Source organism: Miniopterus schreibersii (assembly GCF_964146895.1).
Source record: "Miniopterus schreibersii genome assembly, chromosome: 5".
Lineage (NCBI taxonomy): Eukaryota > Metazoa > Chordata > Mammalia > Chiroptera > Miniopteridae > Miniopterus > Miniopterus schreibersii.
The window spans coordinates 8,754,689-8,773,792 of record NC_138106.1 but is presented as its reverse complement, the minus strand read 5'-3'; the positions used below and the strand labels follow the sequence as shown (position 1 = coordinate 8,773,792).

Here is a 19,104-nt window from a genome sequence, read left to right as displayed (position 1 = left end):
GGGCCATGCGGACACATGGCAGACGTAGAACTCAAGGACTTGGCCTGGGAAAACCAATGGGCTATTGTAGGCGGGCGCACTGAGCTCCTTTCCTCTCCTTAGCTCCCTGGCAGCTCTGGCCTGAACTAGCCAGACTTCCCCATTCACATGGGCCTGGGTGGGTGAGCAACCCCCAGACCAGTAGGGAGGCTGCTGGGCCCCTGGGTTTTACAGGGAGAGTCTGAGAGCCACCGAACAGGACCAGCTGGGCCTCTAAGAGCTTTGCAGTCATGTTATCACTCAGAGTTAGTGTGCATCTGGGGGGAACCCATGTGATGCTCCCTTCTGCAAACCTGCTCTGTCCCAGCCCTGAGTAGGCCTGGATCACTCCTGAGGCAGGCCCTGCCTCACACTCTGCCTCCTGCGACCTCCAAGATTATGGGATGTAGTGCTGGAAGGTTCTGTGGAGGGTGTGTGTGAGAGTACTCAGAGGCCTCCCTGCACCTGTGCCCACTGTGTTGGCGCAGGTGGCTCCCTGTCTCCCTGTCCCCTATCTTCAGCCACTAGAATTTGGGGAAGGGGACTTTGAAATGCAGTTCTTTAGTTACTTTATCTGAGTCTCATTTCTTAAATGAAAACTAAACATTACAGAAGATAAAGGTAAATGTGGTGAGACTTGGCCACACCTGGGAGCCAAAGGCAGTGGCTGCATGCTAAGAATCCTCCCACTCTTCAGAGATGTTGGGGCATAAGGCCCGGGTCCCCAGCTGCCTTGGAGGGTGGGACAGCACATTCTGGAAAATGTCCTCAACCCCCAGCCTTTTCTCAGCAGGAAGACCAGCCTGAATGCTCCCAGTGCAGCTTCCAGAGCGGACCCTGTCCCTATCAGGAGGCAAGAACGGGGGCCTGTGCAAATCCCCCAGAGGCCAGTAAGTGGGGGCCCTCAGGGAGCAGAGCTGGCATCCTCAGGGGACATGAGGATCTGACCAGGTGCCCACATTTGTCTCATCTTGCAGAATCTGGGCTCCTTCAGCTCCACAAAAATGTCTCAGGAAGGCAGCGACTGTGCACTTGGGTTTCTGACATCCCAGCACCTACACAAGCCAGCCCTTGGGGCCATCAATGAGTGGGTTTGCTGCTGGTCTCCTAGAGCTGGGCATTTCCCCTAACAATTTAGCCAGTGCTAAGATACAGGCCAAGCACCCCTTCCCGGTGCATGGAGGGCCACCCTGCCCCCGACGGCCCCTCCCCCAGAGCCTCCTGTCCTGTCCTCAACCTCAAGCTCAAGCTCCGTGGGGCAGCCTGTGGGAGAGGGGTTTGTGGTGCGCTAGACTGTCAGTCTGGCCACCTCCTGCTTCCACAGGTCAGGGTCCTGGCGTGAGGAGGCATGTAGTCCCCAGCTGCAGCCTGAAGCGGAGCCATGACCAGCTTGTGGCCTCCTGGTCATACCTTTGAGGTAGAACCCTGGTAATATGAGCTGCTAGGACGCAGATGGTCCGTCTTCCTAAATGCTACTCCTGCATTTCCATTACAGAGCTGTCCAGTTTCCTCCCTCCCTCCCTCCTGGACATCCTAAGTGCATCTGAAAAGCAGCCCTGTCCCCCTCTCAGGTGTCTCCCTGTCTGCTGGGGTGCTCCCTGACCTACAGCACTTGGGTGGGCCTGCTCGGGGACAACTGGTCACATCTTAGACTCCACAAGGCCACTCCAGGCAGTTATTGTGCCTGAGGTCCTAAGGAGAGAAGGTTAAGAGACCTGGTGACCTGGGGTCAGATTCAGTCCCTGATGGGGTGGTGCTGGTCAAGGCCACAGCAGGGGTTGGGGCCTGATGGTCACCTGCTGACCAGCACTTGTGTCCCTTGACCTAACTTCACTAGGCACAGTGTGACCTGAGTGGACAGGCATCAAAGCCCCTGAGAAAGGTGCCAAGAGAGCATTCCTGGGAGACACTATCACAAAACAAGTGATGACACTTGGCTGCGCCCCCTGTGCCTCGGGTGAGATTCTGAGAGGCCAAGGGACCCTGCAGAAATGGGACTGCAGGGGTCTGAGACCCTGCTGCATGGCTGGGCAGCCTAGCAAAGGCTCCTCTTTCCAGGGACATGAAAGTGTCTTGTAGAAGGACAGCAAGCACCCAAAGGCATCCTGGGGCATGAGGTCTAAGGAGTGTACAAGACTACCCTCGGCCTCCTGCGGACTGAACTGCACTGACGTGAGCCTACAAACTCCACCTCCCACTTGATGGACCTGGGGCCAGGGCAGCTGTGCCCTGTGTACAAGTCACACAGAGTCATGGGGGCATTTGGCAGGGGCTGTGCTCTGAATCTACCCACAAGGGAGAGTTCAAACTAGGCCTAAGATTTTCTCACAAGGAGGTAACTACAAGTTCCCAGGGTGCAAAGGAAACCCCATTTCTGGAGACGACAAATGTGAAATTGGAGAGCGAAGGCCAGCCCAGTCTGGCTCAGGGCAGTTGGTCGTCAAGGACCAGGCATCCTTCGGGCTCTGACCAACACTGGGGTTTCCATGCAGATACGATGCTCACACAGGAACAATGCCTCATGTGTGACCAGCCCTTTGGGGGCTCTAGTCCTTCCCCCAGGGGAGGAGGCCAGTGAGGAGCCTAAAAAGCCCTGACAGGCTGCTCTCTCTCCTGTTCCACTATCTGACCCCCCATCACCTGCTCATGTGTCTGACAGCCAGGCTGGCATGCTGTCATGAGGGCAGGCCCTCTCCTATCTGTCCCTGCATCCCCAAGAGTTCACAGATGCTGCGCCGGTCTGTCAGTGGGAAGAAAGGGGCTCTGAAGGCAGGAGAACCCACCTCAGTTGGCCACAACCCTGACAGCTCTGTGGAAATAGGCCCAGCTGGTGCCCGTGGCCCACCCTGCCTATCTGTAAAGTGGGGGAACCATGTATGTAAATGGCAGGCTGTGAAGTGCTGCCCAGGTTGACTGGGGTGAGTAGTCATGGAAGCTACCAGGATTTTCCCACCCGCTGTCCACAAGCTCCGACCTTGAAGGCCCCCAGGTCTCTCCATTGCCTCCCTGGCAGTTAAACAGATGAGGCACATCAAGCAGGGTCTGCTCCAGAGCCACTGGCTGTGTGTGTTACAGGCATGGCTCCACTCGCACCCAGGAGTCTGACACCCCAGAGTTCAGCAATTCCCACTGCAATGTACTTGCTGCTTTTTATGAAACAACGGCTACAGAAGCAAATAAATCCCTGTCCCCATTCACCCATGATTGTAAATTGACATCTTGAGGAAGTGCTGGACCTGCAGTGTGGTGCCTAAATAAACATCCCCCAGAGGGGGCTGATGGACAGATGTCAGCTGGCATCTCCTCTTGGCTCTGCCCTCAGTCAAGCACTTCACCTCTCTGGGACTCAATTTCTACATTTTTAAAAGGAGGGAGGAGGCCAAAGTGCTAAGGGGAATTTCCGCTTTTTGAGATATTTTTGTCATTAAAACATGAGACTGCCAGTTCCCACCAGTGCCCATAAATCATGAGGAGGGGAGGAGAGAGGGAGGGAGGAGCAGCAGAGGGATCATATAGGTCTTTCTCTGTGGCTTGCAGTTTCTACTTAACGTTGTGTCAGAATACAGAAACATAGACAAATACTAAACACAATGACTAAAATGTAAGTATCCATAAATAAACAACTTAGTGAGTTATCACAAAACACACCAGGCAACTACCTCTCATGGCAAGAAATACATCACATTGTGGTGATATGCATTCACGTCTCCTTTCTGTAAAATGCTTGCTTGTGTCTTTTGCCCACTTTTCTATTGGGTTGATTTTTGGTGATTCACACAAACTCCTTATGTATTTCAGATACTAATCCTATTTTAGTTATATCTGCTGAAAAGATCTCTTCCCCACTCTCCTTAGAGTGTCTTTAGAGAAACAGAATTTTTAAATTTACTGTAGTCAAATTAATTAATATTTTCTTTATGGTTTATGTTTTAAGAAATCCTTTTCTGACCTGTGTACAGGAAGATATTCTACTATATTTCTTCTAAAAGTGCTATGCTTTTCTCTTGTGTTGAAGTACTTAATACATAAAGAGTGTTTTTTTTATGTTGTAAAAATCCATTTCCCCATTGAATGACCTGCCATCCTGGCATCTCTGTCACAGACCAGGCTCCCTCACCCACATGGGTCAGATCCAGGTTCTCTGGTAGGATCCGCTTGCCTATGGTCTCTCCTTGCACCCAAACCACATTGTCTCAGTTAGGACTGCCCTAGTGTAGGTCTTCCTATCACTAGGACAAATCTCCCTATCATATATCCTCTTCATGAATATACTGGTGATTCTTGGCCTTTGCTCTCTCATATAAAAATTTAAAACAGTCGGTCAGGATTTTGATTGCAATTATACTGTATTTTTGTACCTCAGTTTGGGAAGAATTAACATTGTTAAGATCCTTAAGTGTTCCTATCCACGAACATGGTATATCTCCATTTATTTTGGTCTTTTGGTCTTCAACTTTCAATAAAGACAAGTTTTTTAAAAGTCATCTTTTAATTATTGATTTCAACTTAACTGTTTTGTGCTCTATATGATTCCAATTTTTTTTAGATATGGTGAGTCTTCTTTATAGTCTAGAATGTGATCAAATTTTGTAAATATTTTCATGAATTCTACAGTTATATTAGATGTAGTGTTCAATGTAGGTCAATTATATCAGTCTCACTGACTGTACTGTTAATATCTTCTTTATTCTTATCTACTTAACCTTTATTGAAAGAGAGGTATGTTAAGGTTCCACTACAATGATTGTCAAATTCTCTTTATGGTTTGTCATTTTTTTCTTTATATATGTTGAAGCTATGTTTTAGGTACATATAAATTTTGAATTGTCATATATTCTAGTGAACTGAACCTTTTATCAAAATGTAATGACTAAACAATGTATTTGCCTTAAAATCTTGGTTTTTTTTGCCTCCCCCCCACTGATATTAATACTTGTAAATTGGGTTTCTTTTGGTTAGTATTTTCCTAGAATAGATTTTTCTATTCTTTTAACTACTCTGGGTTGTTATTCTTTAGGTGTCTCTCTTGGGGAAAAAAAAAAAAAAAAAAAGCTAGCTTTAAAAAAAAAATATGACAGCCTGTGATTTTACTGAAAAATCTCTCTTTGACTTTGATCACAATTACCCACAGATATAGACTAATTTGTACCTTTTTTTTTTTCCACTTCTAATTGTCCTGATTTCCCAGGGTTCTTTTCTCTTTTTTTTTCATTCCTTTCCTTCTTTTGTAATGATTAATAGTTTTTCCCCTTCACCCACTTTCCTCTCTGTACCTTTATTGAGTTTATATAAACAAACTTTTTTTTGGTGGTCACTTTGAAACTCTTATTAACATATACATTTAAAGTCTAAATTCAACATCTGTACCCTCTTCCTGATGATACAATGACCTATACATTATGTTTTAATTCCCCTCAACCTGTCTTAGTCTTATGTATGCTATTTCTGTCCATTTAGTTCTGTTATGTTGTTAATCCCACAAATGACACAGCATTGATATTGATTTTACAAAGTGTGTTTTCATTTACCCAATGTTTAAATTTAGTGTGGTCAAATCATGAATATTTTCTTAATGGTTTGTGCTTGTGTTAATGAAAAAAATGGTAATTATCTTTGCTCACACTCCTCCTTGCCTTTCTAGCCTTCCTTCTGGGATTGTTTCCCTTCTCCGGAAAGCATCCATGAGAAGCCTGTTGGTCACAGCCATTTGTCTGAAAATGTCTATATTTTGGTCCTTGGAAGATGCTCTTGAGATAGAATTTTAGGTAGACAATTACTTGCTTTTATTATGCCACCATCTTCTGGCTCCACTATTGCTGGTGAGAAGTCAACTCATTCTCTCACTCTTACTTTTGTAATATTCTTTTTACCTCTGACCACTCTGAAGATTTACTTCTGGTCTTTGATGCTGTGTGTTTTAGCTTTGATTTGTCTAAGATGGACTTTTTTTGTTTTGTTTATTTTGCTTGGGATTTGTTGGGATTCCTGAATGCTAGGATTGGTTCCTTTTATTAACTCTGAAATTTTCTCACTGCTTATCTCTTAGAATCTCTCTCTCTCCATTCTGTTATCTCTTCCTGGGGTGCCAACTGTTCTTCCTTCTCAGTCTTTGTTATTGGTGTTTCTCAGACTTTTCGTGTGCAAGCATCATGCAGGAGTCTTGATTCTGAGAAGGAGCAGGCTGGGAGGAAAGACTTGCCCAGAGCCCTGCTACTGAGTGGCTCAGTAGGAGAGGTGCTGATCTATAAGTTTAGCCCCAGGGAAGGGGGACAGAGAAAGGAAGATTTAGCTCAAGCCAAGAACGTTGACAGTTTAACCCAGACCTCTTATTTTATGAAAATGACTGTAGTAGCCCTGATTTGACTGCAGGTGGGCCATGAACACCTCTCCACCACTTGGAGCTACTCAATCTGGAAAGAACAGAGACTGACGTGAGGCCATCGACTGGTGGTTATGGAGTGCAATGCTGGTTACTCTTTCCATGTGTTCACTATGAAATTCGAGGAGCAGACAGCACCACCTCCCCACAGGGCTCTAGAGACACTGAGGAAGTGGGAGGGGGAAATCCACATTCACTCTTCATGTGTCCACAGTGAACTGTGCAGCCCAACAGCCCCTTGGAAGATGTAACCATGCATCCTTCCACTGATTTCTTTACTTCTATTATAACTCACCTGTTGCTACAGTTTCCTCACATATACTCTCTAAAGGACAAGCTTCCTGGCAGCTACCGCTGCCCTATTACTCCCAGTTCTTAACATCTTCTGCTAAAACCAAGTGGTGTGGGGAGTGAGCCCGCTCCTCCATACACTGGCTCCTCAGCTCTTGGCAAGTGACCACTCAAAACTTCTACTTCCTTGCACGTGCAATTATATGATGGTCCTGACAGCTACTTCACATTGTTAGTAAGAAAGCTCAGGTAAGAAAGAAGAGGTGGACAGTGCTTTGTTGCCTCTTAACACATAGGTTTTGTTGTTGCTTGCATTCAGCACCCTCTTTAAATAAGGGGATATTAAGTCTGGGAGTGACGGGGAAATTGTGAAAACTAGAAATAAAGATTGCACATGAGGGTATGCTTGAAGTTGACTAATTTCTTTCAGAAGAAAACAATTTCTTCCTCATTTAATCACATTAAGTGGCTGAAATATTGAATGAGAGAGAGACCAGAACAGTCACTGCACTTTCTGTCCAGGCTTCACAGCTCTTTACATCTGCTGCCACATCTGGAGTCCTTGCTGCCTGATGCCAGAGGCAGGAAACACAAAAGGGAGTGGGCAGCTTCTGAGACTAAGGGGCAGCTGTCCTAGCACTCCAGAGGTCAGCAGCTGTGGGTCCTCCCCACACCCAGCAGTCCCTGTGCCTCTCCAGAATGTACAAGAGTGATAAGCTTCCAGAAGGATTCAGGTAAAAGGATGTGAGAACCTGGAAGGAAACTGGCAGCGGGGTGGGTGGGAGGCGTCAATGACTCTTAAGGTTAAATCAGAAAGCCTTCTTTAAAATTGAGCACAGAAAAAATATGTATAATTTAGTTCTAGATAAAGAAACATTCAGATCTAAGAAATATAAATTAAGATGCTAAAAGATGACTATAGTGTATGTGTCAGCCACTGTGGTAGAAAAATCTAAATTGTGCATTCAGTTATAAAATAAATTAGTATTTCCTATAATTATTATATTTGGGGTCTAAGAAATGAAGCTTTTAAAATTACTACTGAGGACCAAGCTCAGATTAAAAAATGCCTTCCTAGCTATCATCACCTATGTTATCAAATAGTCATTTTATTGTTGTTTTGGATGGACCATAAGTGGTTGTCAAGTCTTCAACTCTCTGTGCCTGTAAAAAGAGCATTTATAAAAGCTCCCCCTAGCTGGTCCCAATAGTGGTCCCCATCCCACTGCTGGTCTAGAGAGCAGGACGTCCCGCACAGAAAGCCGTTTCACAGGAAGGAGCCACCTATTCCACATCTCAACCAAACACAAGGAGGTAGTTATACAACAATTAGTTATACGTTAGTTTAAACCAATCTAAAAAACAACAACTGTCAAACTACTCACTTTTAAGAGAAAAAGAGAAAATCACATGGAAAGAGCAAAACAAGTGATTGATATAAAAATAAATCAACCAAACCAATCAAAACCCCTCACCCTCACACAGGCGCCTGTGCCCACAACTGGACATTTCAGACCAGAAACACTTCTGTCAGCTTAGAGCCTGAGCCAGGAGGCAGTGGTTGTGAGACCCACAGGCCTTCCTTCAACAGTAGGGCTGTAGGTCTAAGCATCGACCTTGGTATCCTTCACTAAGGGCCAGACCACTTTGAGTTCTCCATCTGTAAAAAGGTCAAAAAGCCAGGTCTTCAAACCTGCTGCTGCACACACACACATTTGTAAGGGTACAAGGCCACCCTGCTCTGGATTAAATGAAAGCTGTGCCATCCTAGAACCAGGCCTCTTGGCTCCATTCTGATCTCCCGTCCCCACCACTACGAGAATTCCATAAAAGGCCGTGGAGCCTGCCCATTGCAGTGCCACTGACCCAGCCTGGGCCCATGCACAACCCCTCTCCTTGCACGGCGTTCCTGCACACGGGGCCAGCCCAGCCCTCCCCTAGGTGCTGACATCTGCCTTCCTTTGTCCCATGGGCTGTGGGCTAAGACAATGCAGGACAGGCATCACCAGAGTGAGAAAGGTTCCTGAGCTATGGGGTGGCTCCAACCAGCTATTGGGGTCTCATAGCTCCCTCACTCTGATTTTCACGGGGAATGCCACTGACTTCCTGGGAGCATGAGACATCAACTTTTTTAAAAAAAGCTGCTGATGGTTCTTCAGAGAAGACAGAGAAGGTTCCCCCCCCCCCCCCCCGAGATCTGATTAAAATAAATTCACAGAAAGGTGAAGAGCATCCCAAATAACAGAGAATAGGGTACATGGGGAAATCACTGGCAGGGCCAGGTATCAGCAGTTGTCCTCAAGGGGGAGGCTGAGGTGGTCTTGGGTGGGCAGGTAGGGGGACAGGAGTGAGCCCCACCAACCGCTCAATGATGGAGAGCTGTGCTCCGACCCAGCTTCTATTTAACAAGTGGAGCCCTAACAGCACACCTGGACAGGAGGAAGCTGGCTTCCCAGTGGGGGCAGGCAGGTGTGCCCACCACTGATTTAGAGTTACACCATCCTCACTGCAGGGTTAAAACCAGGAACCTTTAAAAATGGCCTTGGGGGTGTGATGGGTAGGGAGGGACGTTTCTTAACTGCATACTCTATCATTTAGCTCCTACTTGTACGGATTATTAAGATGTGTTTTTAAAAAAATAAGAATAAAAAAGAGAGACAGAAACCATCAGTATTTCTTTTCTACTCAATAGAAAATTTCCTTTAGTGATAGTGAACTGATCTCTGTATTTCCAATACTTAGTGTTGGTTACTTTTTTTTTTTTAAGCTGGGGACAGTGAAACAAGGAAGGGTCTAGGATAGAAGAAACAACAGAAGAGAGAGTAGGTGGGGAAATAAGCCTAGGCCAGGTGCTTTTGCTAAGAAGTCAGAAAAGAGGGGGCCTTGGGGACAGGGTTGGGGGTTAGCCCAAGACTAGCTGCCACTGCCTATTGCTCCCTGGTTACAAGCCTCAGTGGGTCTCTTAGAGTTTAGGAGATGCATGCCTGTGGGGGAATGAGAGGGAAAGGCTTGGGCATGCTTCTGGAAGGGAGATGGAGCCTTGGTACCTTCCCAAGTTACTTCTTAAAAACCCTCCCCTGTTCTGCCTTTGCATTTTATTCCCTCACTTGCCCAATTCAAAGTGCAAGGGTTTGCAGAAGACCCCAGGGCAGGCTCGCCTGCCTGGTGGCACCTCCCTGTCAGGAACAGAGCGGAAGGATTTGAAGCTCAGCAAATGTCAAGGGCGGGATAGACAAGAAAAATGCTTCTCAAAACTGGCTGCAGGTTTGCTCCACCTGCCAAAAGCAGCAAAATCAACTGCCGGCCTTGGCCTCTTCCTCTCTTTCTTGTTTCCTCTCCCTTCCCTCCTTCCACACCCCGTTCTTCCTGGCACCAGCTAGTGTCACCCAATTTATCCGCTATATCTAAACCCAAGGGAGAAAGCCCTCTGCTCTTCATTGCTGCCGCATATCTCGGCCCTAAGAGCTGCATGTGGCTCCCTTGGCCCCCAGGCCACAGAAGTCCAGGATGCTCCTCCCCAAGTGCATCTGGAATGTCGTCATTGCTCTCCAGCACTGACGTTAGTAACTCTAGGATGAAACCGAGGCCTGTCACCACTGGCCTTCAGACACGTGCAGAGCCTGTTTCAACTAGGGCTTCAAAGCGGGAGTGTAGCCTCCCTAGATGTTTAAATACCCTTTGTGACACATCTCAGACCTGTTTGACAGCATGTCACCTCACTTCGTAGGTGCTTGTAAGATGCTGCTATTCCTGCCCATGGGGGGGGGGGGGCGGGCGCTGGGGACAAGGAGTCCCCGTGAGTGGAGGAAGGCCCCCACTGCAGCAACGATCAAAACAATTTGACATCAGGCCAAGTCCTCCACGTGAGTAGAATTAGTGCTAAGAGGTTAGAGGTTATTCAAGGTCATATGGATACGACAGAGGTCAGGAACATTAGGTATTAATATTATTGCGTAATATTAATATTGTAGCAGTTCACAGCAGCATGCAGGTAGTAAATGGTAACAAGAAAAGGAGGGAAGGGAAACAAAGTGAAAACTCACATCTGGGTGCGGGATGGCATACTGTCCCTGGATCGTGTAGGCCTAGAGAGAGAAACACTGTCAGCTCAGGAAGTAGTGGCCCTCCCCTGCAGAACCTGCTTTCTCCTGGGTGGGACCTTCATGTGAACGGGCCCCAAACCTTCTGTTTACAGCTGTCCCCCTCCCAGGGCGCATCTCCATCTGCCCCAACCCTGTAGGACAAAGGAGAGTGACCTGGAGTCAAGCCTCGACAGCGCCCCTTGCTGGCTGGAGCCAGGGAGTTGTATCCCGCTCTAGAGGCCTGCAGTTAAGCCAAGTCAAAAGGGAGGGAGGGAAATGACTCACCCCTGAATGCTTCTAACGCCCCCCACCCCAGTTTCTTCAAAGAAAATATCTAAAAATGATCTGAACCCTGTTATAGTTTACTAATCATTAACCTTTTGATAATTTAACCATGAGAGTAAACACTTTTAGGAAATATTTACTCCAAGGAAACCAAACAAAAAAAGAAGCCTTTAAAAGGTGACACCACCAATTTTGCAAAAGTAAGAAAATGCACCCAAGTCAGTCACAAGATTGACCAGTTCATCTTCTAGCCTCTGAGAACAGGGTGGTTGTTCTGACTTGGGGGGTAGCACACTCATGGCACAACTCCCGGGAGGGGGGAGAGGGGGTCCCCAGACTTGTTTGGTATCATAGTTTCACTGGCCTTCAAGACAGTCACTGGGACCAGCTACAGTGAGTGTGGGGCCCTGCAGCCTCTCCCACCAGTCCCTACACAACCCCACTGACAGGAATAGGCCCCGCCCACCCCATCAATAGTCTATCAGCTAAGATGCTTCCAGAAACTCATGGCCAAAAAACAAACCACACAGAGTCAAGGGAGAGTAAAGACCAAAGACTTGCCATCAGGCCTCGGTGACGTGGAATGTATACACCAGCCCCAGGCTAGTTACACTCAGGCCTGTAGGCGTGGGCTGGCTCAGGTGTAGAGGGACATGGCTTCTAGCACCTGGCCATGTGGGGTCCCCATGTCATGTCCTAAGTGCACACCTGATGGCCACCCATGTGGGTTCCTGTGAATCCCAGGGAAACTTCAAGCCCATCAAGAGTCACTTCCATGGACCCCAAACTGAGGGTGGTTTCCAAGGTTCTGCCAAAAGGCAGGTTTTGCATCTGCTCAGTTTTCATCATAAACAGCTCTACTTGGGAGTTAAAGACCAGCCAGCCATTGGACAGGGACCACAGGAGGAGAGGCCCCAGTCTGGCACTTCATGGGAAGTAAAGGAATCTTATCAGATAGAGCAAGTGTCCTGGGGAAAAGGCAGTGTGGTGCTGCTGGTGCTTGTGTTATGAGTCCACAGGAGCTGTGTCTACACCTCACTTTCAGGGTTTTGAGAGGTGCCACCAGGCCATGGTCCAATGTGTCACCAAACATACACTGACCTGGGACATATACTGCCCCCACATAGCCAGGCAGGGTGACAGGCCTGGCCTGCTGCACCACAGCCCTGCACGTCTGAGTGGAAATATATATGCACCCTGACAGGGCAAGTCTTTGCCTCACATCTTAAGTTTCTGACTCATCTTCCCTTCACTTAGGTGGCTGTGGTCTTCAGTTCTGTTTAAACTGAGTGTGCGCATGACCGTCCCCTCTGGAGAGGTAGAGCAGAGGCAGACAGACAGATCAAGTGTTCAGCCGAGATGAAGCCTGTATCATCTGTTACCAGTTGGAAAAGTGGGAACTGCTTCTCTGTAGCGGGGTGCCTGCCAGACAAGCTGTAAACCTCCTCTGTCCCCAAGATCTCCAGGGCCGTGTCCCGACCACAGGCAGCTGTGAAGACACAGCTTAAGTCGGTGTGAGATTCTCAGGCCACACGTCTCTGAAGTCCAGATCTGTAGGTGTCCTATGTGGGCAGTGTGTAGTCTGAATTTGGAGGGGACACCTCGCTGCCTTAGGTCTCATTTATATCCTCATTTCCGCGTCTGTACTGTGGTTCCTCTGCCTCGTTTCCTGCAGTGTAGTGGTGACTCTCATGTGACTATGTCTCCCCACAGAGGACCAGGACTAGCCACTGGCTAGACGAGACTGTCCCAATGGCACAGGCACAGGGTTAAGATGTTAACAGCCTGGCGATAGCCTCGGGACAGGTGCCGATAATGACGGTGACAGAGGTGGGCCTACTGCCCCTGCTTGACAGATCAGAAGATGAGATGGATGGCGGGGTGCTGACCACAGGGCTTCCTGGACCCGTTTGTGTTAATATTAATGTGCCCCCCTTCTGAAAACACTTCACTGAGTGGTACGATTGTGGGTTTGTTCCCACCTTAGGGTCAAGACCACACAAGAAACTAACCTGCTAGCCAACCACAACCGTGGGGGGAAAGAAAACAGATTTCTGAACAAGGTCTGCTGTGACTCCCCTTCCACCCCCATCCCCGAGGTTGGTGGGGAGAGGGGCACAGCCACGGGTCCTCGGATCCCGGCCTCTGGGCCTCCCTTTCCAATCTGGGGCTGTTGTAGGAGGATGCACGAGTGTGAAGGTCCTTTGACTCAGGCAGAGGTCAGGGAAACTGGGAGACTTTGCCTGAGTTGGGCTGGGGAAGGGAGCGATGTCCCAAGTACAGACATCTGTGGGGCCTGCAGCATCTGGACGGGAAGCTGGGGGAACAAGTGGGAGCCACTACATCCCTCAAATGCTGTTCAAGATGTAGAAACACAGGCCCTGTCCTCCACCTACGATCAGATAAGATTCCTTTACATAGTAAAGAAAAACATGGAGAAATTTGTTATTTGCCTCTTTCCTTTCTTTTTTAATGATAAAGTAAAAAGTCATGGCTGTTCCCCCCTGACCTAGATCCCCCGTGGTAAGTCTATCTTAACTCTCCCTTGAACAAAGACACACATCACTGCCATCTGGACGCAGAGCTCCTCCAGGCACCACTGGCTGGGGGTTTTCAAAGTCCATCCATTTACTGCAGCTGAGCGACCCTGAGGTGAGTGGGGCAAACTGAGCTCCTGCTCAGACACCTCTGGGCACAGCTCCTCCTCAGCTCTCTCTAGGTCCTACTAAGTTAACTGCTGGTCTTGCATAAAATTTCTCTGTGACCCTGGCCTTCTAGGTCCCTTCCTGGAAGGAGAGCAAGGAGGACAGTGGCTCCAGCAAAACAACAGGTGTGTGAAGCGGACGGACATTCCCGCCTGCTGTGAATGGCAAGGCTCCTGTCCAGCCGGGCATCTCTTCCTTCCTCATGTGCTCCTAGGAACGCATCTCTGGGAAGTTGGGAACATGTGTTTCAGGGGAAAATGGGACCCTAGCTCTTTCCGTCCCAGTTGTTTAAACCAGGAGTCATAAAAGTCACCTGCAATGCTCCTGGCCCTCCTGTCTAAACGTCTTAAAAACACCTGAGAACTAGATTTGAGCAGGCGCAGCCAGGCAGAACTGGTGTGAGCATGGAACCAGGGTCCTCCCGTGCCAGGTCGGGGAGATGTTTCTGGGGCTGACTCCACAGGGCATCTACCTTGGCCCTTTCTGTCTGCTGGACACCCCCCAACCCAGCCTTTTACACAAGGCAACCCATGTCTACCCTGCTGCCCACTGCTGGTGCCTGGCAGCGGGCAGGAGAGCTCTGCGTCCAGGGCTCGAGGGGCGGGAGACGTGCACGTGAGAAGGGAGAAAACCTGAGTGCACTAACGGGCAGCGGCGGGGGCTGCAGTAAAAGGCTGAGGTTGGCAGTGGAGGCCGCGAGCGGGTCGGCTCTTACCTGACCACCTGCAAAAATGACAGGGGTGGAGGCGGGCTTTGGGCGGTAGGGAATGGTGGCACCTTTCGGTGGGGACTAGGAAAAGGGACAGGAGAGGAAGAGAGAACGTTAGACAGTCTGTAGCATGACAGTCATGAGGGTGGGGAGGCTTCCTTCCTGCGCCCGCCCGCCACTGTACTTCAACCTGCCCCGGTCCCCCAGTGCCGGAGGGGTGGGGATGCCCCGGGGGGGAGGGCACCTGCCCAAAACCATGCCCTCACCCCGGTTTCCTCCAGGTCACCTCCCTCCTCCTAACCACTGCCCTAATCGCCCCACGTGGTGCCAATCACCCCAGCGGGACGGTGAGGAGTGTGGGTCTGTGAACAAGGCAAGAAGGAAAGACGTGACCCTGTCCTTGCCCGTGGGACCCCCATGCTGCACAGGTGGCCAGATGGCTGCCTCCAGGCCTGGGCACTGTTGCTCCACATGTGTGTTAGCCTGGGGCTGTCCTGAGAGAAAAACTCTCCCTTCCTCTTGGATCCTCTGGAAGAAGCTGGGCTGTGTGTGGCTCCACCATGGGCACTCCAGGCCCAGTGCCCCAGGGGCCTTGCTTGGCCTGCGGTGATGTCCAGCTGACATCATCACAGCAAAGTTAGAAACAATCAGTTTCACTATTTATAAAAGAAGCCATTTTTTAAAAAAAAAGCTTAGAGTCCAAATGAAATATTCCACAGTCATGATGAGGTTTGCTATAATTTCCTTTGATTATTTTGTGTCCAAAAATATAGGATTCTTATCTTCTGGTGACTGACCTTCTCAAGTTCCAGAAGTCTGCCCCAGACTTCAATAAGGTCAACCTAACACCCTGGTCAGAGGCAATCAGGCCCTCCTTGTCCCTCTGGTGGGTAGTCTTCCCTGGTTGCAGAGGCCACAGGCCAGGACAAGTGATAAAGTTGGGGGTTCCTGAGTCAGTGGCACCACAAGCCAGAGGCAGAGGAAGGGGGGCGAGGGAAGCCTGTCCTTGTTGGGAGCTCCGGAGGCCACGCCCATACAGGCCCAGCCCACAACCTGGACAGCTGGGTGTGACATCAGAGTGCCCCCACCCAAGACGCACAGCCGTGTGGATACAGCAGAATGGGCAGTAGCTTCAACTGTGCGGCCCAGGCCCCATCATACCTTGAACAGGTTGTGTGACCTTGGTCATGCTGTGACCTTGGCTGCGCTGTTTGACTTTGGTTGTACTGTGTGACCCTAGTGGTGCTGTATGACCTCGCCATGAAGTGGAAGGGGTGCTGAGAGCGCCTGTGAGTGACCCCCGCTGGTGTCTGGGGTATTTCTACAGTTATGACTGAACACCTCCTGAAATGTCTTTGTACAAATCAGGGTTTACTGTGGTCTCAGGCAAGACTGAGGGCTCACTGTGGAAAAATCGTGACTAAACCAAGACTGAATGAGTGACTGTTTTCACTGCTTCAAGCAGAAGACTCAGGCCGGCTGCTGCACCCATCCCTGAGCTGGGCATCGAGCTATTCATGCCATCACTCAGCCCATCACCCCTGCTCCATGGTGCCCTCTGACCCCACCAATGGCAGCATCTGCAGTCCCAGTACTGTGAGGTCTTCCAGGCCATCTTGCTGATTCTGGCTTGGGATTCCTGATTCCCAACTTCCTCTGATGGAGGAGAGGCCATCTGAGTACAGCTCCCCGTCCAGCTCCTCCCTGGGAACGGTGCAGCTGTGCGTGGTTCTCCACTGGACCCCACCCAGCTCGCCCTCACCCAGGGTCTTGGTGGTAATTTCAAGGGTATGAGGTCCACCCCATAGCCACACCTGGGATCCTCTGGCCTTCTGCTCTATTTGTCCAGTTACTCTTCACTTACAAATGGACCCAACTCTTTCCAGGTGCAAGGAATCTTCCTCCCGAGGTAGGACGGCTGCTTCTGACCTCCAAGAGCTTCATGTCACCAACAAGAACAAGGCGTTACCTCAGCTCAATGTTCATAATTCATATTTGTCATGTGTACTTCACCATTCACCGTCTACATAAGCCTCCAGCCATCAGGAAGGAGACAGGGCAGTTCCAGGCATGGCCTGGGGGGTGCTAGAGCCCCATAGTCAACGAAGGTTAAGGCTGCTATTGAGGGCTGCCTGACCACGAATGTGGCAGAAGCAATGCCACTTGGAAAGAGTTCTGAGGAGACCACGAGTTCTGTTCTGACCCTTGGATCGGGAATGTGGGCGGCTGTGCCAATACTGGAACTGTTCATATCACTCTGCCACCCTGAGGTGCCCACTGCTGCTTAACAGAGGAGCAACCACCAGCACTCAAGAGCCCCAGGCCTGTTGTCACTGCCCTTGTGGCCCCTCCAGGGTTCCAGCAGCCGGGGAATAAAGGGAATACCGCTAGCACCCATTGGGAAAACATCAGAACAACATTTAGAAAAATATTTTTGACTTCACAAAATATACTTCAAGAAAATAAAAACTATACAAATTTTTTAAAAGAGTTGGTCATGGGTTTTAACACCAAGTCAAGTACAAAAGAGAGAGAAGCCCACAGCTGCCAGGGAGGCTTCAGTTCCCTCGGGAGATTGTTGTGGTGGGTACTCGAGCAGATCCTCAAAGCCAGGGACCGTGAGCATGGGGGAGGAGGAGGGGCCAGGCAGCCTGGCACCAGCACAACTGTTGGAACCTTTCATTTGAGGCAGGATTACTTCATTTTAGCTTAACTATTGATTGTTTCAATGACTCACTACTGATTGTTTCAATGACTCTGTTGCTTTTGGATGTTGGTTGAAATTTAAATCTCAGGGTTTTCCCCTCAAAACCTCAAGAAAGCTTTGTCTTGCTCAGTTGCACCTTCTTTGCTTCTCCTTCGGCTTTTAATCTTATTGTTTACTTCTCTGTCTTTACAATTCGGGCACTTTATGTGCTTTTCCTAAGTCCTGCCCTTTGTACCTTGGTGGGGCTCAGATGCCTTCAGCTGGTCCAGCAGGAGGAGTCTTGTCCATAGCAAGCAGCCTTTCCACCTCCAGTTCCCATCTCCAGCACAGTGCCTCCTCCAGTGCAGACCCCTCTCCAGCACAGACCCAGACCCTTCTCCAGTGCAGACCCAGAACCCACTCCAGCGCAGACCCAGACCCCTCTCTAGCGCAGAACCAGACTCCTCTCCAGCGCAAAATCATTTCGAGGAGACCTGTCTCCACTGCAGACTTGCACCATTTTTAAGGCCCAACCCTTTACTAAAGGAACCTCACATCATGAACTAATAACTTTTCCAGTTCCAGAAATAAAGGGAGGGCACATGCCTCCCCCTGTGTTCTCTCCCCTGATATCCCAATGAAGATGATGGACCAGCCTTACAGGGCTCAAGCACCAGTGCTGCCCCATTCACGGCACCCAGCATGGCTTCCACTCAGATGGCCTTGGGCCTGGATCAGGGACCTGGATCACATTTCTGACACCTGGTCCCCACACAGCCCTGACCTCAAGAGTCCTCAGGGACCCTGAGGCACCAAAGCCTTTGCCACCACCGATACTAAGAAGCCACAGCCAGCCTGGACTGAGGACAGGCCGGCCACAAGCATGGATGCAGAGACTGTACCTCCAGCATGACCACACAGATCTGCTTGACACACTGGATGATGGCGTCAGGAGTCCCTGAGATGGTCACTGCCCGCTCCGTGGAGTTGGGCAGCATGTCGCCGGCCACCTGGACCTGGGCACCTGTGGACTGGAGAAACTAGATGTTGGAAGGGGCATGGCAGAGAGAGGAGGAGGCAGCCACCCGACATTACCCCCATGCTGCCCCCTCCATGTGGGCCGGTCTGGGCAGCCAGCCCTCTGCATATTCCCTTGGGGAGCCCCATGGGCAGGCCTCCTCTGTCTCAGGCCACTGCTATCCAGCACCAAGCTGGTGTAGAGTGAGCATCGTTGCCTAGGAGGCATTTTAACTGGTAGATAGGTATTTGCAGGAGACGAAGACAGAAAGGGAGTCATTTTTTTTCAAATATGTGGAATTCTATCTCCTCTGTGGAGTTTTAGGTCACAGAGAAAGATGGATTCCAGATGGGCTTAAACTTTGTGGTCTCTTTCCTTAAAGGAATGAAGACTGGATGGCCGCCCTTCTGGGAAGGAAGGATCAGGCTTTCCTTGAAATGCATGAACATGTGACTAGAGAGTCCGCAGCTCCTGCCAACTCTATCTCAACAGGGCTGTTTCCTATTCTTCCAGGAAACTGGGGACAGAGACCACAAGGCCCTTGTGCAGAGCCTCTGTGCCCCAGAGCCACATGACTGAGGCAGGATGCTATAATCTGCTCTGTCCCAGGAGGTCCCTGCCTATCCCATCGGGGAACACGCCCTCCTTGCAGTGCCTGACACTTCTGCACATGCCTTCTTACCCACCCAGTGGCTCAGCACCCACCAGGCTGGGAAGGGTCCTGTTACCTCCCTGATCTCCTTGATCTTGGAGCCGCCTTTGCCAATCAGGGAGCCACACTGGCTGGCGGGGACCACCAACCTCAGCGTCACTGGGGGCTTGCTGGTGGCAGGGCTGTTGCTCATGGAGTTGATGATGTCCTGGGGATGGAGGAAGGTGTGTATGTTGGCTGACAGCCCATGTGTGAACACTGAGAGTGTGGATGGGAGGC

At 49.8% G+C, this 19,104-nt stretch overlaps 1 protein-coding gene across 7 annotated transcripts in view; it reads right to left on the bottom strand.

Moving 5' to 3' along the window:
• The window catches only part of PCBP3 (poly(rC) binding protein 3), a 185,522-nt gene that overhangs the window by 9,795 nt on the left and 156,623 nt on the right, over window positions 1-19,104 (bottom strand). For 4 of the 7 annotated variants that reach the window (XM_081138503.1, XM_081138499.1, XM_081138498.1 and 1 more), the window contains 4 exons: window positions 18,902-19,033; window positions 18,058-18,186; window positions 14,476-14,550; window positions 10,732-10,773 (listed from right to left, as the gene is read on the bottom strand). In XM_081138503.1, the coding sequence (XP_080994629.1) occupies window positions 10,732-10,773; window positions 14,476-14,550; window positions 18,058-18,186; window positions 18,902-19,033 (378 nt within the window). Of the gene's footprint in view, window positions 1-10,731; window positions 10,774-14,406; window positions 14,551-18,057; window positions 18,187-18,901; window positions 19,034-19,104 lie in introns of all 7 variants that reach the window. The other 3 variants (XM_081138502.1, XM_081138500.1, XM_081138501.1) reach the window with 1 other exon arrangement.